We start from the raw sequence: 25489 nt of genomic DNA on the forward strand, positions 1-25489 counted from the left end.
TTCATACCAGTACTCCCAGGGAAGAGCTTTTTCACATTGGATGAACTCCAAGTCTAGTAAAACAAAGACAGCCTTGCAAGTGGAGTTTTAAAGATGCCACCAGACAGGTCACAAATGACAGTTTTATGCAAATGAAGGTTTTAAGGACCTTCAACCCCAAACTTCTCCCCACCTCCTACCCCATTGTCTGCCAAGCTGTGACGGGAGCTATTGGTTCCCAAGAGCATCTCAGAGCTGGTAAGAGGGGATGGGAATAGGACAAGTTAAATTGCCACAAAACTCACTGTTCTTACTGAGATTTAACGATTTTTCTTGATAAAAATTCTCCAGATTGCTTCAGTCCCTTGGTTAATTTCCAGGGTTCTGAAAAGTTGATTCTGACAACTTTGTCAGTTTTCTTACTGTCTTTATGAAGGAGAGAATTTGCGGGGGGGGGGTGTCTTTATTTCTCCATTTTCACTGATGTCACTCCCTGGGCAACATCTTGACTATTGCCACATGAGGGACACTGAACCAGGATCACCCCGCTAAGCCACTCCCAAATTCCTGACCCACAGAAACTGAGATAATAAATGTTTGTTTTGATTTAAATGGCTCAGTTTTAAGTAATTTGTTATGCATCAATAGATTACCATATGCAAAAAATATATATTTCTCCCCCTCTTTTGAAAGTTTTATTTGTTTAATCTCTATACCTCTCGTGGGGCTCAAACTCAAGACCCCATGATCAAGAGTCGCATGCTCTTCTGACCGAGCCAGCCAGGCGCCCCTCTCCCCTTTTTAATACATATTAAAGCACACTATACACCTTGTTCTGCATTTTTTACTTAGTGTAAATGTTCTTTTTCGTCATCTGGGGGCCAAGGAGTCTTTCCCATTCTTTTTTTTATGGCACTTTGAGATTCCATCATGCGTGTATTTGGCCAACAGCATGGGATGGATATGTGTCCCTTCATTTAACGATGGCTATTAAGATTGCATCCAGTCTTGGGTTCTTTCAAACAATGCTGGGGTGAATAGCCTAGTATATGCAATAGTTCTCTGTGTAGAAAATTTTCATGTCTCATTTGTATTTCCCTTCAAAAAGTTGGGCTTTTACCTTTTGTTTTTGTAAAAATGGAAACCTGGAATGACCCAGTTGAAACCCTAAGGACAGGATTTTCTCTCACTGGACAGGAAGTCCAGAAATTGGTGTAGTAATTCAGTGCTGACACTGAAACCTCAGCTTTTCTCCATCCTTCAGCACTGTCACTGCTGGAGGTAGCTTTATCCTTCGGCTGGTAGCAATATGGCTGCAGCAGCTCCGGGTGTCACATTCAGACCCAACCCACCTAGAGGGAGAAGAGACTGTCTCTTCCCATGGCCTTCTGGTGGATTGAGAACCTTATTCAGAATGGCCCCTGCAGACTTCTCTTTGTGGCTTCCTGGGCAGAACAGGGTCATGTGTCCAAGCCTGAAGCAGTCACTGGTGGGTACGGGATGAGCACCTAGGGGGAGTGAACCACACTCTGAGTGAAGCAAAGATGGTGCCCCTCCTGTGGGCAATAAGGGTCAACATTAAGCCTGACCTTGGAGCTTTGGTCTAAGGGTCTTGATAGCACAGTACGAGGACAGCATTTAGTCAGACGTCCCAGGACTACCTTATAGAGGATCCCACAGGAGAAAAATCTTCTGAAATCTCTACCAAGAAAAGACTTCTAGATCACTGGCTTATTTTGTCTTTATCATTATTGAACTGATCCTGTTTTGTTTTTACTTTGGCTGCTTGGAAATTCCGAGCTAAATTTGTACTCACTTGTAGCAATTATGGGATCTATTTTATCCTTGCATTAGCTTGTTTTATCTTCATTTTTAATCTTGTGTGAAATTCTGGGACTACAAGTTCTTGGAATGGAGCATGTTAACAATATTTTTAACTCTGGATTTTCAAAAGTTATTCTTTTCTTTTTTTTTAAATTTTATTTTATTATGTTAGTCACCATACATTACATCATTAGTTTTTTCTTAAGGAAGACCTGAGTCTTCCCTATTTATAAAGTAATTTGGAAGGAAAATCTTTTTTTCCTTCTGAAATAATTTTCCTTTTGGGAGTTCCATCCCACATGCGTGCAATGATCTGTGGCTGGGTCCGTGGCCAGATCTCTTGGTGCTATTGTAGATTATGCTGAACCATGAACTAAGGAACTGGTCTGTCATGTGAGGCCAGTCTCTGTCCTGAAGGAAACCTATTTTCAAAGTCTGAAAAATCCTCAGACAAGTTCTTAAAGCATTCCTCCTATTTTTGGAGGCTACACAGTCTGCCCTCCATTTGTGTGATTTGCACCCAGGACTCCTTTCTCTCTTAGTGACCCGACCACCAGGCTAAGCTGCCTCAATAGCCCCCAGGTCCCTCCTGCATTGTCCTGTTTGCGGGGTTGGTTTTGGCCCGCAGGTTAATGCTCTTGCTTCCTGACGGCTGAGCGTGTTTCTTTCCTTCTCTAGATCAAATAGGATCTATTCCGTGGGACAAGAATGGGGCTTTTTGGAAAGCTGGGGTTTGAGGTTTTGGTGAGGGGGTTGGTGAGAAGAAATGGGAAGAGTGGAGGTGATACGGGTGCAGGGCCCATTCATTTATCAAAGAAAGCGTCTGTCCATCCACACTTCGCAAACACCAGCACATGTGATGTGAAATGTTGGGGTTCAGGAGCAAACGGTCACAAAAGAATTCGTGAGACGTCTTCGGTGCAGAAAAGGTGGTTTACTTAAGCACGGGGACGGGACCCATGGGAAGAAAGAGCCTGCCTGCACTGGGGGCGTGAGGAGTGGCCCATCGTATACTTTCAGGTTGGGAGGGGGTTAGGGACAGTGTAAGTCTCAGGAATTTGGAAGCAAGGTGTCCAGGACCCTGAGGGGTCATTTACTACTGTCCCGGAAAACCTTCGTCATGAGACCCTGCAGATGGACATCAGTGGGCCATATGTTTGGAGGATGATTGCTAACCTATATCCTGGGTGGGGCCGAGATAAAGGAAGTTCCCAAAGGGATTTTTATGTGTTAAGGAAGACTTATAGGATCCTGGGGGTTGGGCTCATGTCAGGCTAAGGTTGCCTTTTGCCCTTAGCCCAGGCAGTTGATCTCCTGAAGGAAGGTCATGGAAGGTCACTCTGTCTCAAGTACTGGTCAATGGGCTGCAAAGGAATTTTAATTTTCCTGTATTTCTTTTGCCTTTATTCTCCCCATCCCACAGACCCATCAGAGACTGCTGGAATGCGGGTTCTGGGACAGTGGTGGGTGGGGCCTGCAGGCTGCGTGTCCCCAGGGAGAAGGCAGGGGCTGTGGGCACTGTCCTCCTACGCACAGGCATCGGGGAGGGAGCGAAGACCCGTCCCTCTTTCTCTCGGGGCGCAAGACCCTATCCGCGGAGTGGAAGGGCGTGTAACTGTGCACACACGAGCGTTCTCAACTTGCTGAAATTTCCTCTTCGTATCGCAGGATGAGACAAATTGTTTAAAGTTTATTCAGCTTCTTCCTGAGCCTGTTGTGAGCTGATGGCTTGAATAATTCCTTTCCCCATTGTTTCTGATGCCAATCCTTGGGGAAAAGGCTTCCTTGTGACTCAGAAGCTGCTTCTTCCACATCCAATTATTTCTTTGAAGAAATGGGAGCAAAACTGTTTCCTACGATCCTGTGACCTTTCCCTCTCCCTTATGGGAGGGTTCAGCTCCAGGGAGGTGGGCAGACAGACATTGGTCTTTTGCCAGGTGGGTAACTTTGGCTTCTATTTAAAATTTCATCGTTGGGCTTCTCTCCGTTCTCGAGGGACACACTAGTAGGGCTCTCGTGTCACTGTCCTTCCCGGGTGGAGCTCCATGCCCTGTGAGGTTGCTCAGGCAGGAGGCAGATCTGGAACACTCGCCTTGCTCTGCTGCTCTCCAGCCCTGGACGTCCCCAGGGGTCCCGGGCCTTGGGCGTGGCCGCCACAGGGACCCCAGCAGCCAGGGACCCCAGTGCCCTTCCGCCGTCCCCTCCCCACCTCACCCTTGACTACTTCAAGACTTGTGTCCCGTCCATGGAGCTTCACAAGGTGCGGGCTTCATACAGAGTCCATTTCCGTTTCCAGCGCGTATCTCCGGAGGCTGGGGCCCCCCCCTGGGGCTTTCCCACCTGCCTGCGCTTCTCCGGGGGTCCCCCGAATGTAACACACTGGATTGCTTTTGCAATTTGCAAGGTCTGACATCTCCCTCCTAGTGTTCCCCTTAATCACGCGAATCTGCCCCTTTCCCCCCAAAATGGGTCATTCCATGTACACTGTTCTTCAGCATTTTTCACGTAACGACACAGTCTTGAGGTGTCCAGTTTCACTGACTAATTTTCTAAATCATTGTTTTTAGTGGTTGCAAAGAACTCTATTTGGAATCATAGGAAACTTTTCTTAAAAACAGTCACCTGTTGTGGGGGCAAATTTTTGGTTGCTTCTAATCGCTCAACCTCAGAGACAGGGCGGCAGGGAGCGCCCGGGAGGATTCTGCGTGGTGCCCGCCTGCTGCGTGTTCATGCTGGGTGCCCCCCGCCCCCCCCCAGCCCCGGCCTGGGCACATTGGCTTGTCTCTTAAAAACAGGTGAAATTGGCAGTTTCCTTCCTTCCTTTCTTTTTATGACCTCTGGCTCTTTTTCATGTCTTTTCCACTGTGAGGTGGTAAAGATACTTTCTTCATGGTTTCTTCTGCTATTCCTATGCTTATTGTTTATTTTAGTTTTTTATTTTTAAATTGAAGTATAATTAACATACAGTGTTGGTCTCAGGTGCATGGCATTAACCCGACAATTCTATACATGACTCAGCGTGAGTGCAGTCACCATCTGTCAGCAGCTGACCTTATTAGATATTAGTGTCTACATTCCCAATGCCCTACATTTCATCTCCATTAATTATTTATTTTATGAGTGGAAGTTTGTACCTCTTAATCCCTTTAACCTATTTTGCCCTTCCCTCTCCGGCAACCAGAAGTTCTCTGTATTTAAGAGAACTCCGTTCTCTGAGTTTTTGTTTGCTTGTTTTGTTTTTAAGATTCCACTGAAATCATATGGTATTTGTCTTTGACTTATTTCACTTAGCATAATACCCTCTAGGTCCATCCATGTTGTCACCGATGGTACTCATGATTTTTTAAATGTTTTTTTTTTTTTTAAAGATTTATTTGAGAGAAAGAGAGGGAGAGCATGAGCTGGGGGAGGGGCAGAGGGAGAAGCAGACTTCCCGCTGAGCGCAGAGCCCCATACAGGACTCAATCCCAAGACCCTGAGATCATGACCTGAGCTAAAGGTCATGCTTAACCAACTGAGCCACCCAGGTGCCCCCATCTCAGGATTTTTTGGTGCCTGAGTGATAATCCAGTGTGTGTGTGTATGTGTGTTTCACCTTTTCTTTATCCATTCAACTATTGATGGACCCTTAGGTTCATTCCATATCTTGGCTGTTGTAAATGATGCTGCAGTAAACATAAGGGTGCATATATCTTTTCAAATTAGTGTTTTTGATTTCTTTGGGTAAATACCCAGTATTGGAATTACTGGATTGTATAGTAGTTCTGTTAATTTTTGGAGGGGCCTCCATACTGTTTTCCACAAGGGCTGAACCAACTTATATTCCCACCAACAGTGCACGAGGGTCCCCTTTTCTCCACATCCTTGCCAACACTTGCTGTTTTTTGTCTTTTTGATATTAGCCATTCTGACAGGTGTGAGGTGATATCTCATTGTGGTTTCAATTTGCATTTCCCTGAGGATGAGTGATGTTGAGCATCTTTTGATGTGTCTATTGGCTATCTGTATGTCTTCTTTGGAAAAATGTCTATTCGGGTCCTCTGCCCCCCCCTTTTAAAGATTCTATTTATTTATTAGAGAGTGCGTGAGCATGAGCAGAGGGGAGGGTCAGAGAGAGCGGGAGAAGCAGGCTCCCCGCTGAGCAGGGAGCCCGCCAATGAGGGGCTCAATCCCAGGACCCTGGGACCATGACCTGAGCCAAAGGCAGACACTTAACCAACTGAGCCACCCAGGCGCACCTCTGCCCTTTTTAAATTGGATTATTTGTGGGAGGGTTTTTTGGGTTTTTTGTTTTGTTTTTTGGTGTTGAGTTTGTATAAGTTCTTTATATATTTTTGGATATTAACCCCTTATCAGATATGTCATTTGCAAGTAAATTCTCCCATTCACTGGGTTGCCTTTTTGTTTTGTTGATGGTTTCCTTTGCTGTGCAAAAGCTTTTTATTTGTAGTCCCAGTAGTTTGTTTTTGCTTTTGTTTCTCTTACCTGAGGAGACATATCCATAAATACAGTGCTAAGGCTGATGGTCAAGAGATTTCTGCCTATGTTTTCTTGTGGCAGTTATATGGTTTCTGGTCTCACATTGGATCTTTTTTTTTTTTAAGATTTATTTGAGAGCGTGAATGAGAGAGAGCGAGCATGAGCAGGGGGAGAGGCAGAGGGAGAAGGAGAAGCAGGCTCCCCGCTGAGCAGGGAGCCCGATGCGGGCCTCTATCCCAGGACCCTGAGATCATGACCTCAGCTGAAGACAGATGCTTAACCGACTGAGCCACTCAGGTGCCCCTCACATTAGGTTTTTAATCCATTTTGAGTTTATTTTTGTGTATAGTGTAAGAAAGTGACCCAATTTCATTCTTTTGCATGTAGCTGTCCAGTTTTCCCAGCACCATTTGTTGAAGAGATTATCTTTTCCGCATTGTATATTATTGCCTCTTTTATCGTAGATTAATTTACCATTACGTGTCAGTTTATTTATGGGCTCTCTGTCCTGTTCTATTGACCTATGTTTCTATTTTCGTGCCAGTACCATACTGTTTGAATTATTAGAGCTTTGTAGAAATCTGGGATTGTGATACCTCAAGCTTTGTACTTCTTTCTTTCAAGATTGCTTTGGGTATTCAAGGTCTTTTGTGGTTCCATACAAATTTTAGGATTACTTATATTCTGTGAAAAATACCATTAGTATTTTCATAGGGATTGCCTTAAATCTGTAGATTGCTTTGAGTAGTACGGACATTTTAACAATATTTTTCCAATCCATGACCATGATATACCTTTCCATTTGTTTGTGCCATCTTCAATTTCTTTCATCAGTGTTTTATAGTTTTCAGAGTATAGTTTTTTCACCTCCTTGGTTAAATTTATTCCTAGATATTTCATTCTTTTTGGTGCAATTGTAAATGAGATTTTTTTTTTTCTTAATTTTTCTTCTGCTATTTTGTTGTCAGGGTAAGAAATGCAAAAGATTTCTGTACATTAATTTTGTATCCTGCAACTTTACTGAGTTCATTTGTAGTTGTAATAGTTTTTTGGTGGAGTCTTTAGGGTTTTCTATGTATGGTATCATGTTATCTGCAAATAGTGACAGTTTTACCTCTTTCTTACCCATTTGGATGCCTTTTATTTCTTTTTCTTGTCTGATTGCTGTGGCTAGGACTTCTTCTTCTTTTTTTTTTTTTTAAAGATTTTATTTATTTATTTGAGAGAGAGAATGAGATAGAGAGAGCATGAGAGGGGGGAGGGTCAGAGGGAGAAGCAGACTCCCCGCTGAGCAGGGAGCCCGATGCGGGACTCAATCCCAGGACTCCAGGATCATGACCTGAGCCAAAGGCAGTTGCCTAACCAACTGAGCCACCCAGGCGCCCTGTGGCTAGGACTTCTAATACTATGTTGAATAAAAGTGATGAGAGTGGACATCCTTGTCTTGTTCCTGATCTTAGGGGCAAAGCTCCCAGCTTTTCATCATTGAGTGTGATGTTAGCTATGGGTTTCTCTTATATGGCCTTGATTATGTTGAGAGTTTTCATCATGAATGGGTGTATTTTGGCAAATGGCTTTTCTGCATCTATCGAGATGATCATTGTTATCCTTTGTCTTGTTCATGTGATGTACCATGAGGTACCGTGATGTTATTGATTCATGAATATTGAACTACCTCATATCCCTGGAATAGATTCCACTTGATTGTGGTGAATGACTTTTTAAATGTATTATTGAATTTGGTTTGCTATTTTGTTGAGGAATTTTGCATCTGTGTTCATCAAAGATAATGGCCCGCAGTTTTCTGTTTTTATGGTGTCTTTATCTGGTTTTGGTATCAGGGTAGTGCTGGCCTCATAGAAGGAATTTGGAAATTGTCCTTCCTCTTCTATTTTTTGAAGTAGTTTCAGAAGAATAGGTATTACCTCCTCTTTAAATGTTTGGTAGAATTCACCAATGAAGCTGTCTGGACCTGGACTTTTGGGGAGTTTTTTTGATTCCTGATTTGATTCATTACTAGTAATTGGTCTGGCCACATTTTCTGTTTCTTCCTGATTCAGTTTTGGAAGATTTTATATATCTAGGTATTTGTCCATTTCTTCTAGGTTGTCCAATTTGTTGGTATGTAGTTTTCCATAAATTGTCTTATAATTCTTTGTGTTTATGTGGTATCGGTTATTTCTCCTCCTTTGTTTCTGATTTTATTTATTTGAGTGCTCTTTTTCTGGATGAATCTGGATGAAGGTTTATAAATTTTGATTATCTTTTCAAAGACTAGCTCTTGATTTCCTATTTTTTTAGTCTCTCATTTATTTCTGCTCTAATTTTTATTTCCTTCCTCATACTAGTTTTGGTTTTTGCTCTTCTTTTTCTAGCTTCTTTAGGTGTAATTTTTGTTGTTTGAGATACTTCTTGTTTCTCGAGGTAAGTCTGTACTGCTGTAAACTTAGAATTGCTTTTGCTGTATTTCAAAGATTTTGGATCATTGTGTTTTTGTTTTCATTTGCCTTCATGTGTTTTTTGATTTCCTCTTTGACTATGGTTGACCCATTGTGTTGTTTAGCCTCCATGTATTTGTGTTTTTTCCAAATTTTTTCTTGTAATTGATTTCTAGTTTCATACCATTGTGGTTGGAAAAAGTGCTTGCTAGGATTTCAGTCTTCTTAAATTTATTGAGACTTGTTTTGTGGTCTAACGTGATCTGTCTTGGAGAGTGTTCTATGTGCACTTGAAAAGAATGTGTATTCCACTGTTTTTGGATAGAATGTTCTGTGAATATCCGTTAGGTCCTCTGATCGAATGTGTCATTTATAGTATCTGTTTCCTTTTTGATTTTCTGTCTGGATGATTTATTCATGGATGGAAGTGGGATGTTAAAGTCCCCTACTAGTATTATATTATTGTCAATTTCTCCCTTCATGTCTGTTAATATTTGCTTTATGTATTCAAGTGCCCCTATGTTGGGTGCATAGATTTTTTACAATTACTCTTTTTTTTTAAATTTTTTATTGTTATGTTAATCCCCATACATTACATCATTAGTTTTAGATATAGTGTTCCATGATTCATTGTTTGTGCATAACACCCAGTGCTCCATGCAGAATGTGCCCTCCTCAATACCCATCACCAGGCTAACCCATCCTCCCACCCCACTCCCCTCTAGAACCCTCAGTTTGTTTTTCAGAGTCCATCGTCTCTCATGGTTCTTCTCCCCCTCCGATTTCCCCCCCTTCATTCTTCCCCTCCTGCTACATTCTTCTTCTTCTTTTTTTCTTTCTTAACATATATTGCATTATTTGTTTCAGAGGTACAGATCTGAGATTCAACAGTCTTGCACAATTCACAGCGCTTACCAGAGCACATACCCTCCCCGATTTTTTACAATTACTCTTGATGGATGGATCCCTTTATCACTAAATAGTGCCCTTCTTTGTCTCTTGTTACACTCTTTGTTTTAAAGTCTATTTTGTTGGGTGCCTGGGTGGCCCAGTTGGTTAAGCGACTGCCTTCGGCTCAGGTCATGATCCTGGAGTCCCGGGATCGAGTCCCACATCAGGCTCCCTGCTCAGCAGGGAGTCTGCTTCTCCCTCTGACCTTACCCCCTCTCGTGTTCTCTGTCTCATTCTCTCGCTCTCAAATAAATAAAATCTTTAAAAAAAAAAGTCTATTTTGTTGAGTCAAAGTATTGCTACCTTAGCTGTTTTTCACTTCCATTTGCATCGTATATGTTTTTCCAGCCCTTTACTCTCAATCTTTATGTGTCTTTAGGTCTGAAGTGAGTCTCTTGCAGGCAGCATATAGATGGATCTTGTTTTTTTTTTTAAATCAGCTAAGTCACCCTATATCTTTTTAATTTATTTCTCTATTTATTGAGAGAGCATGAGCGGGGGGGGGGGGGAGGGGCAGAGGGAGAGGGAAAGAGAGAATCCCAAGCAGACCCTGTGCTGAGCACGGAGCCCAATCTCATGACCCTGAGATCATGACCTGAGCTGAAATCAAGAGTTGGATGCTGAACCAACTGAGCCACCCAGGCACGCCCACCCTATGTCTTTTGAATGGAGCATTTGTATTTGAAGTAATTATTGGTGAGTATGTACTTACTGCCACTTGTTAATTGTTTTCTAGGTTTTTTGTTGTTGTTCTTCTCTCTTCCTTTGTCCTCCTCTCTTTCCTTGTGGTTTGATGGTTTCCTTTAGTGTGATGTTTGGAGTCCTTTTTCTTTTTTGTGTATGCCTATTAAAGGTTTTTGATTTGTGGTTACCATTAGGTTCATATATAACATCCTAAATATAGGGGCACCTGGGTGGCTCAGTTGGTTAAGTGTCTGCCTTCAGCTCAGGTCATGATCCCAGGGTCCTGGGATCGAGTCTTACATTGGGCTCCCTGCTCAGCGGGGAGCCTGCTTCTCCCTCTCCCTCTGCTGCTCCCCCTGCTTGTGCTCTCTCTCTGTCAAATAAATAAAAAAATCTTTAAAAAAATCCTAAATATGTAGCAGAACATATTAAGTTGATGGTTGCTTAAGTTAGAAAGCAATGAATTTTTTTTTAAAGATTTTATTTATTTATTTGACAGAGAGAGACACAGCGAGCAAGGGAACACAGCGGGGAAGTGGGAGAGGGAGAAGAAGGCTCCCCACCAAGCAGAGAGCCAGATGCGGGGCTCCATCCCAGGTCCCTGGGATCATGACCTGAGCTGAAGGCAGACGCTTAACTGACAGAGCCACCCACATGCCCCTAAAAGCACGGAATTTTTACTTCCCACTTCACATCTTATTTGTATGATGTCGTATTTTACATCTTTTTAGTTTGTGTATCTCTTGACTGAAATTTTAGATATAATTGATTTTTACTACTTTTGTGTTTTAACCTCCCTACTGGCTTTATAGGTAGGGATTAATCTTCTACATTTACTCTGTTTGCTTTTACTTGTGAATTTTTTTCCTTCATAATTTTTTTCTAGTTATGGCCTTTTCTTTCCAAAGAATTCCCTTTAAAGAGTTCTTACAAGGCCAGGTTAGTGGTAATGAGCACCTTTGACTTTTGTTTGGCTGGGAAACTCTTCTTCAATTCTGAATGATAACCTTGCTGGGTAGATTATTCTTGGTTGCAGGTTTTTTGTGTTTTTTTTTGTTTTTCTGTTTTTCTGTTTCAGCTCTGTGAATATATCCTGCCGCTCTCTTCTGACTTGCAAAGTTTCTGCTAAAAAATCAGAGGGGTTTCCCTTGTGTGTAACTGTTTTCCCTTGTGTGTAACTGTTTTCTTTTCTCTTGCTACTTTCAAAATTCTCTCTTTATCATTACATTTTGCCATTTTAACAATGTGTCTTGGTGTGGACCTCTTTGGCTTCATCTTGTTTGGGGCTCTCTGTGATTCCTGGACCTGGATGTCTGTGTCCTTCCTTAGATAAGGGAAATTTTCAGCTATTATTTCTTCAAATAAATTTTCTGTCCCCATCTCTCTCTCCTCCTCCTGGGATCCCTGGAATACAAATGTTATCACACTTGATAGTGTCGCTGAGTTCCCTTAACCTATTCTCATTTTTTATTCTTTTTTCTTTTTGTGGTTTAGCTTGGTTGTTTTCCATTACACTGTCTTCCAGGTTGCTGATCTGTTCTTCTGCATCCTCTAATTGGCCGTTGATTCCCTCTAGTGTATTTTTTATTTCAGTTATTAAATTCTTCATCTCTGACTGGTTCTTTTTAATATTTTCTATCTCTTTGTTGAAGTTCTGAGTTCATCCACTCTTAAGTCCACTGAGTATCTTTTTTTAAAGATTTTATTTATTTATTTGACAGAGAGAGCAAACACAAGCAGGGAGAGCAGGAGAGGGAGAAACAGGTTCCCCGCAGAGCAGAGAGCCTGACACGGGGCTCGATCCCAGGATCCTGGGATCATGACCTGAGCTGAAGGCAGATACTTAACTGACTGAGACATTCAGGTGCCCCCGTCCACTGAGTATTTTTATGAACATTACTTCGAATTCTTTATCAAGCCTGTTGCTTATCTCCATTTTATTTAGCTCTTTTGCTGTGATTTGTCTTGTTCTTTCATTTGGGACACATTCCTTGGCCTTCTCATGTTGTCTCTCTCTGTCTCTTTCTGTGCATTAGGGAGGCCACCCATGTCTCCTGGTCTTGAAAGTAGTGGCTTGTGTAGAAGAGGTCCTGTGGTGCCTTACAGCATAATTGCTCTGGTGACCAGGTGCTCTGGGCTGTCCCCTGTGTGGGCTGCATGTGCCCTACTGCATGGCCGAGCCACACTGGCCTTCAGCCCGGCTGGCTGAGATGACTCGCTTTGCCCGCTGGGGGTGCGCTGTGCTGGGTTTGGTCCCTGTGCTATTGGGAGACCTGAAGCCGCTCTGGGCTCGCTGGTGGTGGGCCAGCAGCCAGCCTGGCTGTCATTAGCCTCTGCCGCAGACGCAGGCACATCCAAGCGCAGGGCTTGCCTCCTGTGCAGCCAGGGAAGACGCCCGGCTGCTAGACTGGCAGGCACTCGGGCGGGGTGGGGGGAGGGGGGGTTATTTCCCCTCTTCCCTAGAGCAGGAGTCACCTGGCGGGTTTTGGTCCCTGCCAGGGCTGCCTGCAGGGTTTGGCAGCACAGGAGCTGCTTTGGAGGGGTGCCTGCAGAGGATGGGGGGCTGGGGGGGGCGGGTTCACAGGGGAATATTAGAGTAGGGTATGCAGTGCTGGTAAGATAGATGGAGGGTGTTCGCGCCGACTCCCACAAACGTCTGGCTGTCTAGGCTGGCGGAGGGGAAGGGAAATGGTGCCCACCGGCAGTTTTGGTTCTGGAGAAATCTGAAGATCCCTGGCCCGCCAGCACGCGGTCTTAGTCAGCAAATCTGCTTCGCATGCACTGCACAAGCACTTCTCAAACTGCTGTTTCTGTCCAGTGTCTCAGCCACCTTATGTATTATGCTGGCCCTTTAAGGACAGGGACTCAGTTTCCTATTGCCCTCCAGCTCTCCAGGAGTTAAACCCCTGTGGTTTTCAGAGCCAGATGTCTTAGGGACTCATCTTCCCGGTGCTGGGGTGGGGGTCTGATCCTCCTGCTTCTCTGTGCTTGTGGTGTCCTTCCCATTTGTAGTTAGTCTCACTGGGGGTTTGGTTCCCAACCATGCCTCTGCCCCTCCCGTTTTTAGTGTGACCTCTTCTATACGATTAACCGTGGAAGGTCTGTTCGCCAGTCTTCAGGTTTTCAGAGTTAGTTGTATATACGTAGCTGTTACCGAGGTGTGTCTGTGGGGCGGGGGAGCTCGGGATCCTCCTACATCATCTTCCCTAAATGCCCCCATCCTGTTTTTGTTTGTTTACTTTTAAAGCATTTGCACATTATTTCTGATAGCTACCTAGTCATCCCAACATTTATTGAATAAATCCATCTTTCCTCCAGTGATGGGAAATAGCAACTTGTATCATATACTAAATACCTGTGTGTGTTTTGGCCGATTTCTGGCTCTATTCAGTTCCGTTTACTCAACCAAATAGGGGTCAGTGCATCACTGTTTATTAATGGCAGCTTTTAAATATGTTTCTATATCTTGGCCTCGTCCTCTCTCTGTGCTGTTCATATTCAGAATTTTCCTGACTTTGCTTCACATACTGTATGAACCTTAGAATGACTGGGCTAGATTAAAAAGACTTTTTTTTTTTTTCAATTGGGAATCATGCTCAATTCATAGAATAGTTGAGGGGGAAAAAATGACATCTTTGCAAAATTAACTCATCCTGAAAATAGGGTGTGCCTTTTCATTTTTTCAAATCTTTTATATTTGTCAGGGGCACTATTTAAAATTCAAAAGGGACAATGAACATACAACGAGAAGTCTCCCCTCCAGCCCTGTTCCCGAGCCACCAATGCCTTCTCCACAGGCAACCTGTATTGTTTCCTGCATGTACAACAGAGATTTTAAGCTTATTTAGCGTTTAAACAATTCTAGTGTGCTCATTTTCTTGCTCTCTCTCTCTACACACACACAAATTTTGTGTTAGGCTTTCCCCCACACTTATCAACACATCTTTATAATCTCTTCATATAAGTAACACAAAGAACCTTCTCATTTATATCTGCATGGTATCCACTGCGGGAACATACATACCATCACATATTTACTTACTCTTCTTAAATGATAGACATTTAAGCTATTTCCAGCCTTTTACTATTATATGCATGGCTGTTGTAAATAATTATGTATACGTGTCATTTCTCATGTGTGAGTATATCTTAAGATACGTTTGCAAGTAGTTAGGTCACAATGCACATAGATTTGTGACTCGGATAGATTTGACAAAGTTGCCCTCCATGGAGGTCGTACCAATTTACACTCACTTGTCCTGTGTCAGAGTGTCTGTGTCCACACATCCTTGTGAACACATTGTGTTACCAAACTTTTTGTTCTTTACTAATCTTAAAGCTGAAAAATATCTCAAATTGGTTTAATTTGTATCAATTACTATCAGGTTTAGCATAAACTTTTGTTTAAGAAACTCTTATACTGCTGTTTTCTATGAATTTTCTGTTCATATCATGTTTCTATTTTTTTCTACTGAATTTTTTCCTTATAGAAGTCTCCAAAAACCAGTATTGTGGAAGTAAGCTTTTTGTCAAATAAACCACAAACCTTTCCCTTTTCTTTTGAATTACTGTGGTTGGTATATATATTTTTTATAGTTGACTTCATCATTGTTTTCATGTGACTTCCCTGTTTCGCACACTACTTAGACTTTCTCTACTTAAATATATTCTCCTAGCCACCTTGTCACCAGGCATGATCTCATTTTTAAAGATTATGAAATATTTCAACATATTAAAAAGTGGAGTAATATATTTTTAAAAAACATATACTCATCACCAAAATTAATAAATGTTAATATTTTGCTATCTGCTCTAGATGTTTACTTTTAAAAATAAAATGAGGATAGTTCCCTTTGAATGTCTCCCCAGTACACATCCCTCCCCTGCCCCCAAGAACCACTTTCAAGAAGTTGGCTGGTGTGTGGCCTTCTGCTCTTGGTCAGATTCCTTAATTTTGAGAACAGAGAACTCCCTCCTCCCCTAGCCAGTTGAAGCAGAAGGGATTTATCAGTGGAAGGACTGAAGAAACAGAGTCTTGCCTGAGTTTCCCAGAAAGTCTCCCTAAAACCACGCTTCAGGGCTGAGCTGGGCTGTGTGGCCAAGTCCGCTGTTGTGGCCCCGGAGCCTTCCTGCTTCTACCACAGTCGGAACTCCTCCACTGCAGCCACGGGCACGGGAGGCCGTTTCTGACGCGCAAAACGTAGGCCTCTGTGTTCTCCTCTCCCCTTCTGACTCACTTCTAAATCAAGAATCTTGTGCAGTTGCATCTGACAGGTGATCCTAAATTAGATACGGAAATGTCGGTGCGAGGGAGTTTGGCGGGAAAGCTTTTGGCTCTCTAGTTTGTGTGTACATCGGGATCTTAGTGTTGCACAAGCCAATTCACCATATTTGTGAACTTCCTCAACATTTTAATGTTCCTACCATTACTTTTTCCACGAACAACAGGGTATTGTTTTGGGTATTCGAAAAAATTTATGTGAATGGTGTCCTATTGCAATTTAGCCTTTTCATTCTTGTTCTTACACTTTTTCCCAGTTGACATCTGTACTCTACTTCATTCTTTTTAACTGCTGTGCATAGTACACGTATCAGTTATTTGTTAGTGTGCAGTACGTTAAAGTTGGCTGGCTTAACAAAACATTGAGTATCTGGATTTCTGTGGGTACGATCCAAGTGTGGATCCCTAGTTGTCTGGCTCAGGGTCTCTCCTAAGGCTGTAATCAAGGTGTCTGCTGGGCTGCGGTCCCATCTGAAGGCCCGCTGTGGCAGAATCTGCTTCCAACACACTCGTGTTGTTGCTGGCAGCATGACTCCTTTGCATCATGGTTGTGGGCTGGAGGATACCCTCACTTTCTTGCCACATGGGCTTCTCCAAGGAGCAGCTCACAACAGAGTAGCTTGCCTCATCAGAGCAAGCAAATAAGAACAAGAGGGTGTGAATAAGATGGATATCACTATCTGTAATGGGTTGAAGTATTCACCAAAATTCAGATCCCCTAGAACCCCAGGATGGGGCCTTATTTCGAAAGAGAGTCTTTGCAGATGGAATTAATTAAGGATTGTGAGCTGGAATGTTTGAAATCCGAGTGGGCCCTAAATGACTGGTGTCCTTATGAGATGTCATACAGATACACAGAGGCCACGTGAAGACGGAGGCAAAAATTGGAAGGATGCATCTACTAGCCAAGGAATGCTAAGGATTGCTGGCAATTACCAAGAGCTAGGAGAAAGGCATGGGATGGCTCCACCCTTAGAACTTACATAAGGAACCACTTTGTCGACAGCTTGATCGCAGATTTCTGGTCGCCAGAACTATGAGAAAATAAATTTCTGCTGTTTTAAGCTACCCATTTGTGGTCACTTGTTAGGGCAGCCCTAGGAAACGAGCATATTATCTTTTGTAGCCACATCTTGGAAGTGTCACACCATCATTTTTGCCATACATTACTGGTTAGAAGCAAACTACTAGGTCCATCCCAAAGTTGTGGATACCAGGAGGCAGGGACCATTGGGAGAAATGGTCTACCACAATATACCACAGTCTGAGTATGAAGTCACAATCTCTTTATCCATTCTACTCCTAAGGACATTTAGACTGTTGCTACTTTTTCACTGTGACAAAATCCTAGTGTGAAGATCCTTAAATACATCATTTTGTGCACACTGGCAAATTTCTCTAGGATCTAGAAGTAAAATTGCTGAATTGAGGAACTTTAGTGGATATTTCCAAATTGCTTTCCACTGTGGTTCTTACCTTCCTACACAGAAGTCTGAAAGTTCACATTTTCTCATCCTCTCATCAGCACTTGGTATTGTCAGATGCTAAAAACTTGTTAATCTGAAGGGTATAAAATACTTTGGTTTTTTGCCCTTACAGACTTCTAGGCATTCTTTACATATTTTGCATATGAATTTGTTACTTCTGTAGGTCATCCCTCATCCGTGGCATGGTTTCTAGCATGACTTAAGTATTTTGTCATATAGAATTTTTAACTTGTAGATAATTTATTTGTGTGCTTTCTAAAGGCTTTGGTGTCCTTTTAGGAATGTTTCCATAGTCCCATGTCAACAGGTAATTTTTCACCTACAGATCTTTAATCTAGTATTGATTATGTAGATGCTGTGTGCTTATATTTGTACTTATTTCTGTCATTGTCTTATTCATAGTTTATTTTTCCATTTATCTCTTACAGGTTGCATTAGTTACATTTTCTTTTTTTTTTTTAATTTATTTTTTAAAAAGATTTACTTGAGAGAGAGTGCATGAGAGAGAATGTGCAAGTGCGGGGAAGGGGCAGAGGGAGAATCTCAAGCAGACTCTGTGCTGAGCACAGAGCCTGATGCAGGGCTTGATCTCATGACCCTGAGATCATGACCTGAGCTGAAACCAAGTCTGATGTTCAACTGACTGAGCCACCCAGATTTGTCCTGTTACATTTTATTTCTTCACTTAGCTTTTAGTGCTTTTAAATTCCATATTCTTTTATTCCTTTGACAATTTCCCTTAACTTTTAGGTAATCATATTGAAAGTCTGTAATAAACATCTCTTTTGTCCTCTGCAACATTTAACTTATCCTCTTATATACCTGCCCCTTCCTGATGATACATCACTATTATTTTTGCCCCACTCAGTATACTTACTTAGCCTTGCCCAGATATTTACCAACTTCTTTGTTTACTGTTGCTTTCATAACCTACCTCTTTCTTCTGGACTCATTTTATAGAAGTATATCTTTCAGCATTTCTTTCCACAGGAGTCTGTTTATAATTAACTGTGTGCATGTCTAAAATTGTACTCCACAACTTCACTCTTGATAGTTTAGTTGGGTATGTGATTCTAGGCTGACAGTTTCCTTGCATATTTTGAAGAGGTTATTCCTTAGTCTTCTGGCTGTGGTCACTGAGAAGTCTGACAGCAGTCTAACACTAGTTCCCTTGTAAGTGATCAGTCTTTTCTCACAACTGTTACGTTTTCCTCTTGGAGCTCCACACCATGTTGTGTAGATGGGTTTTGTTTTTCCTACTTGGGGTTCAGTGCGCCCTTTAAATCTGAGGGTGTGTGTCTCTCAAACCCTGAGGGACTCTCGGGCTTTCTTTGGATAGTGCCTCTCCCACTTATTCTGGATCTCCTAATTTAGACATATTTTGAAGCATTTCATTCAACCTTCTGTATTTTAATTTTGCTTTAATTTAAAACCTCTGTGCTGCTGGGCTGTAACTTCAAGTCTTCCAGTTTACCACTTCTCTCTTACGTCCGGCCTTCTGTTAAATCTCTGCAGGAGTTTTCTGTTTGTTTCAATGACTATATTCTTCATATCTAGAATGTCTATTAGGTTCTTTCTCAAATCTACCTATTTTTAAAACTACCTTGGCTTACCTTATGGTTTCTATTGCTGCTTTTCTCTCTTGAAACACGTTAGGCATACTCTTCTTAAAGTCTCTTTTGGATTATTGTGGTGGTCTGGGCGGTGCAGATTCTAGGTGTCGCATGCCCTGCTCTCTCTACTTCATGATGGTTGAGTTGCTCATGGAAGTCATTTCCTTTTCTTTCCTGGCACAGAGAGGAGAGGAGAGGGCTTTCTCCCACCTCGGTCTACAATGACCAAGCTAGGTCAAATGTCTTCACACAGGAAGAGGGGTCTTTGTTTCCTTAGAAAAAGGGACTCCTGAGGAGCCAGCCCTGACAGCTTTATTTTATTTTATTTTTTTTAAGTTTTTTTTTTTTTTTTTAAGATTTTATTTATTTATTTGACAGAGAGAGAGATAGCGAGAGCAGGAACACAAGCAGGGGGAGTGGGAGAGGGAGAAGCAGGCTTCCCGCCGAGCAGGGAGCCCGATGTGGGACTCGATCCCAGGACCCTGGGATCATGACCTGAGCCGAAGGCAGACGCTTAACGACTGAGCCACTCAGGCGCCCCCAGCCCTGACAGCTTTAAATGGGTACCAAGCAGTGAGAAGTTTTCAACATATTCATCTGTCTTTTTGTGACCTTGAAAAAGTCATTTAACTATTAATCTTCTCTGTAATATAAAGGTATCTTATTTTAAGTATTATAAGACTCCAATGAAAAGGTGACACATGATTTCTTAAAAACAAATAGTTTAATTTCATTTTTATCTGGGGAAAAATACAACTTTAAAATGAAATGACAAACACTTGGACATGTTATCATGTGTCATTTTTTACGGTACTACACTTATTCAAAACGTGAAGATACAGAACTTTATAAATTTCTGGAATCAAAGCTTCCCACCTCAGATGAAAACAGATTGGTTATAAAATATCAGCTCACTAAATAGTCCATTTTTGTTCTTTCATAGGGAGTATCTTGTAGAAACACTGTAAAATAAGGCAGATTTTCGGGAATTCAATTATTTTAGGAAAAAGGTGTTAGGTCTGAGTTTCGTTGACTTTGGGGAGTCACTGGCAAAGCCCATCAGATGACCAGAGTTTCAGAACTCTGCTTCCTGTACAGAGGAGGTGCTCTCCTGGAGGGCTTTAGACTCAGAGCCTCCCAAAGACCGCTTTTCCCAACTACCATCAATCAGAAAAGAGTCTAACATACACAAATATTTCTGTAGTGCAGTAAAAATGTGTCATTTTATAGTTTTAATTTGCATTATGAAAATAAGTCTGTACACCAAGTAATACATATTTAATGAATATGAATTATGTAAATTTGGTCATGGCATTTAAAGTTGGCTTTGGCTTTGAAGTATTTCAAAATTCATAGAAAATATTGAACTTCTAATAAAATAAATAAAACATTTTAATAATTGATATTAATCAACTTCAAAATTTCTTTGTATTTAATAATCAACTTCAAAATTTTTGTATTTTTCATTTGCTACTCAGTTTCAAAAGAGAAGTCACTTTCAGTAGTGTTCCAAAGTGAGTGATTGCACCTTCTATGATGTGAAAAAGTTCCTAAAGCTCCGATTGCCATGAGCTGTTTGTAAGTGCTGGACACAGTTGAGAGAAATTGTTTGCAACAAGACATTCTCTGTCACTGGGAAGAAATCCATCAGTGTCCTTTGGAGGGTCCCTCTGAGCTCATGATAAGGAAAGTTAGTGCAAACTGGTTCTCCTTGACTTTCCTAAAGAGCCCCTGCCGCAGGCCCAATATGGCGGACTGGGTCGCACTTTGTGGCAATGGCATCGGATGGTGGCTGCAGAAGGTCATCGATGCCCCATGTGCTTTCACAGGCTCTGCAGACCTGGGCACTGTTCTGCCTAATACTGAAAGGACCCAGGAACTCTGGCTGCCTTCAGGAATTCCAAATGAGTGGAGGGACAAAGCTTCAGGGCCCAGGCGGTGTGACGCACTGTTCCGGGGGCGGTCGGAGGCTCCGCAGCTTCATCTCATCCAGTCCTTTCCAGTATTTAAAGTTGTTGTCAAGATGCTGCATTAACTCAGGCAGGTCTACAAAGGCTGGAGAAAAAGGACAGGAATGTGATCTCCTTCACAGTCTCAGATGAGAAGCCCGGGCTGCCTAAGGAGAGGGTATCTTGAGGAAGGATCCGTGGCAGCAAACATCTGCGTCCTGCCACACAAACGCACCCACCGTGCAGGTCCAGTGAGCCCAGGCTCACGGGAGCTGACAAGGCTGGCAGGTGCCACCGAGGGGAGTGAATCTGCTTGAGCATTTCATCAGCTCCTGGGGGAGGGGCTGTTAGGAAGGCAGTGAGCCCCCCACCGATGGCCCTGACCGGCTCTCTGGTTCCCCCCCCGCCCCCCAGCTTCTGACTCCACACGGGCTTCACTTACACCACGTCCTCGCGGGCAGGGGGTGGGGGGAAAAGCCACGAGCCAGGAAGCACGCAGGGCCGGGGTGGCTGAAGCTGTGAGCAGGGGAGGGGGCAGGAAGGGCACCCAGGCTTCGGGGGTCCTCGAGGAAGGCAGAGTTCTCCTCCTTAGTCCTCCTTGAGAGTCTAAGCCCCCAAACCCATTCTAGAGCCAGCTACACTATTAACATGCGGCTGCCCCTTTCCTTCTTGAGGGAAGCCCGCTGGGAGAGGCCTTACCATCCCAGGCATCGAACATGTCCGTGATGAAGTAGTCAATGAAGGAGATCTGGGATTTGGGGATGCTGCAGGTGTTTCTGTCAAAAACTGGCATCACCACAGGTAAGTCCTGCCGCTTCTCCTCATCAGTCTGTAAAGCAGAAAATGCCCGAATTAGGAGACTCCAGTATCTGGCTCTGCTCACCCGGGAGCTCGTGGGGAGCAGTGACCACCGCTCGAGCCAAAGACCCGGCTCTGCCCCAGACAGCAAGTGTGCCCGGAGTGGGGCGGCTCCGTGCCAGGGGGGCCTGATGACCCCCTGCCCAGCTCTCCTTTCCGACACCTGGAAGCTTCTTGCCGAAGCTTGAGATCCCAAGCGGCCTGTGTGGCCCGCGAACACGCTCGGCTGCTCGTCACACCCCGGCCCCCCTACCCCGCAAGCGTTTCCAGTGCCAGGCCCGCAGCGGTGGGAAAGAAAGCGCCGCTTCACAAAGAAGGATCAGGGGCTGCTTCTCACTTCAAGTCAGTTACCTTATTTGAAAAAGTTCTAAACACCCTTGAGATCCTTGAGGTGGGGGGAAAAAAAAGCTCTGAGACGAGCAGTTTTTATGTCCTTTAGTCAGACTCTTCTAGACTGTCTTTAGGATTCCAGACAGCTTTGCAAAAAAACGAAAATAAGCCTGCCTTTTCCCCCAGGATCTTAATTTTATCTTGAAAGAGATAAGGGAGCTCCTTTTTAAAAATAAGGTCTTGGGACCCCTGGGTGGCTCAGTCGTTAAGCGTCTGCCTTCGGCTCAGGTCATGATCCCTGGGTCCTGGGATCGAGCCTCGCATCGGGCTCCCTGCTCCGCGGGGAGCCTGCTTCTCCCTCTCTCACTCCCCCTGCTTGTGTTCCCTCTCTCCTGTCAAGTAAATAAAATCTTTAAAAAAAAAGAAAAAGTCTTGCTTTCACCAAAGTGTCCTGGAGAAAGGGTGAGGGGATGTCCGCAGTGAGGCACGAGGGTCACCGGTCACATGGGGTGGGGGGGTGATGGAGCACAGGGTCAGTAAGGCGGGCACGGGCTCCGGGGGCAGCTCAAAAGGAAAACGTGAGGGGGGTGCCCCCCACCCCCCTACCCCAGGCTCGGGAACCTGGGTCATCATTCCCGACCGTCCGAGCAGCTCGCCAGAGCCTGGGGTGCCGGCGGCCGGGCCAGGTGAGGCGAGGAAGGAGAGCGCAGGGGCTGCTCGACACGGAGGGAGGGGCTGCAGGGAGGGCGCGCGCAGGGGCGCCGTAGGGGTGCAGCGGGGAGAGCGGGCACAGTGACCTGGCACGGCCTTCGCCGCAGGACCTGCTGGTGGGAGCACGTGCAGCGAGAACCCAGGGCCGAGGGGGCCCTGCGGTGGGGGCCGGGTGGCAGGGCTGCTCCGAACAGAGGGCGAGCCCGGGGAGCGGCCGGCTGGGCCGAGGGCTCAGGTGTTCAGCAAAACCGAAGAAAGAAAACTCCTCCCGGGGCGGGAGCTGGTCCCCACCGCCTGCCACCCTTGCCCTTGTACTGGTCCCGGGGGCAAGCCGCGGCCCCGCCCTCTCCGCACACCTCTCCCTGACCACTGACCGGGAGCAGCTTCCTGTCCCGCGGTCTCTGCGGACACCGGGCCATCGCTGGCCTCGCTGCTCTGCACACGGGCGGCTCTGAGCGCCCAGGCCCGGCGAGAACAGCGCCCCCCACTTTCCCTGGAAGGGGGTCACTCCCCCAGCGCTCCACCTGGATGCTCCTTGGAGGGGACGGGGCCCCGCACTCCCGACAGGCACCGAGGCTGCTGCGGATGGTGCTGGGAGCGGGGCCGAGGAGGCGGCCGGCGCTCCCGGCAGCACCAAGAGCCGCTGCTGCTCGGGGCGGTGCAGAGGGCAGGCAGGGGGGCGGGGGCGGGGGCGGCTAGGGCCCGCCAGCAAGGGTCGGCTTCTGCTGGCTGGGGAAAGGTCTGCGCCAGGCCACAGCTGGCAGCTGTCCGGACGCGCCTGGTGCCGCGGGTACGGGAAGGAGCAGGCAGTGCGGGCAGAGCCTCCGGTTCAGGGCCTGATGGGGCTGCCTGGCTCGGGGAGCTGGGCCCCGGGGCTCTCCTGACATTCTCTCTCGGGCTCTGCCGGACACCGAACCCGCTCTCAAGGCAGCCAAGGCAGAGGCTCCCTCAGTCCAGCTTGTGTGGCTCGGGTGCCCGTTCTGTCCCTGCTGTCCTCTCTGCCTGCACACGGGAGCGGCTGGCCCGCGGGAGATCAGAGAGACCCTCATACTCCAGGTCCTCTTGGGCCCAGTGTGACAGGTGCGTGGAACTTCCTCCAGGGCCCTTAGGCTCTTCCGGAGACGGTTTTCCCATGAGATTCAAAATGGTAGAAAACATCATGGTGTCTTGAATCACCCTCGACCTCCCCCCGCACCCCGCGGCCCTGGCACAGTCTTGGTCTGGAAACAGCAACCCTATTCCCAGCTGCTTCCCTTGAACTGGAGGGAGTAGAGCTAATCTTATTTGCAAAATTCTAACCTGTCTGACGGCCGCCCAAAGGGCTGGTCTCTGTTTCACCTAACTCCACTCTCTCGTGCAAAAGCAATGGCTGGTGCTTAGGAAAGTGCATGGGGTTTACAGACCCACAGATGCTGGGGGCAAGATGTCATGAGTGGAGACCTCCAGTAGCGTAAGGCCCCAAGGAGAAGCTGGGAGGACCTGGACAGTCCACATTCAAAAGCAGCTGCATATGCAGCAGAACTGAGAGGGCCACACATGGGCCCAGGAACGACTTGTGCAGAAACGACGTGAGGTGAACTGCTGCCTTCGTGTGGGGCTAATCCTGGAGCTTGGAGAGAGCCTGGCTCATTAGTGAAGGACTTCCCCGGCACAGAGCAAACTGCAAAGACTGAAAGATATGTTCCCTCTACCCCCCCCCAGAACAAAGACTGTGAGAGGTGGGTCGTTGCCCCCACCCCCATGTACAATTTTCAACACAAGGCCAAAGAAACAGGAGAGAACAGCCTATCCAAAAGAAGAAAATAAGCCAGCAGAAGCCACCCCTGAAGAACACAGGCACTGGACTTACTAAACAAAGACTGTAAAATAACCATCTTACAGATGCTCAAAGAGCTAAAGGAAAACACGACAAAGGGCTAAAGGAAATCAGGAAACTGATATAGGAACCAAATAAGAATAGCAAAAAGAGAAAGAAATTATAAAAAGGACCCAAATAGAATTCTGGAGCTGAAAAATACAAAGAAAGATTTGAAAAATTCACTAGAGAGATTCAACAGCAGCTGTAAGCAGGTGGAAGAAAAAAAAAATCAAGTCAGAAGACAGGGCATTTGAAATTCTCAAGTCTGAGGAGGTGAAAGAAAAAAGACATGAAGAAAAGTGACAAGAGCCTGAGGGACTTACAGGACATTATCAAAGGGACCAATATATGCATTATCAGAGTCCTGTCGAGAAAGGGGCAGAGGCTATTTGAAGAAATAGCCCTAAACAGCCATCACTTGAAGAAAGACCTAAATCTATAAAACCAAGAAGCTAAACAACTCCAAATAAACCCCAAAAGAACCATATTGGGACACATTATAACCCAACTGTCAAAAGCCAAAAACAAAGACTCTTAAAAGCAGCAAGAGAAAACTGACTTGTTACAAGAAATTCTCTGTAAGATGCTCGGCTGATTTCTCAGGAGAAGCCTTGGAGGCCGGTAAGCAGGGAAAGAAATGATGTAAAGGACTAGAAGACAAACCTGTCAACTGAGAATTCTTTATCCGGCAAAACTGTTCTTCAAAAACGAGGAAGAAATGAAGGTACTCCCAGATAAACAGAAGCGGAGAGGACTCATTAGCACTGGGTCTGGCTTACGGGAAATGCTAGAGGGAGTCTGTCAGGTTGAAGGGAGAAGAAGCCAGACAGTAACTCCAGGTCATACGAAGATGTGACAATCTCCAGCAAAGGTAAACATAAAGGCAAACATACAAAGCAATATTACTTTTTTTTTTTTTTAAAGATTTTATTTATTTATTTGAGAGAGAGAGAATGAGAGAGAGAGCATGAGAGGGGGGAGGGTCAGAGGGAGAAGCAGACTCCCTGCCGAGCAGGGAGCCCGATGCGGGACTCGATCCAGGGACTC

The 25489-nt window shown here is 44.8% G+C and overlaps 1 protein-coding gene across 1 annotated transcript in view; it reads right to left on the bottom strand.

Annotated features, from left to right (window-relative positions):
• Positions 1–19441: 19441 nt before the first annotated feature.
• The window catches only part of PDE8A (phosphodiesterase 8A), a 156213-nt gene continuing 150165 nt past the window's right edge, over positions 19442–25489 (bottom strand). Inside the window, exons 21-22 of the mRNA XM_078078839.1 lie at positions 21385–21514; positions 19442–20791 (exon numbers count right to left, since the gene is read on the bottom strand). Coding sequence (XP_077934965.1) covers positions 20661–20791; positions 21385–21514 — 261 coding nt within the window. The 3' untranslated portion in view covers positions 19442–20660. The remainder of the gene's footprint in view (positions 20792–21384; positions 21515–25489) is intronic.

This window comes from Halichoerus grypus, chromosome 8, assembly GCF_964656455.1.
Source record: "Halichoerus grypus chromosome 8, mHalGry1.hap1.1, whole genome shotgun sequence".
NCBI classification, from domain to species: domain Eukaryota; kingdom Metazoa; phylum Chordata; class Mammalia; order Carnivora; family Phocidae; genus Halichoerus; species Halichoerus grypus.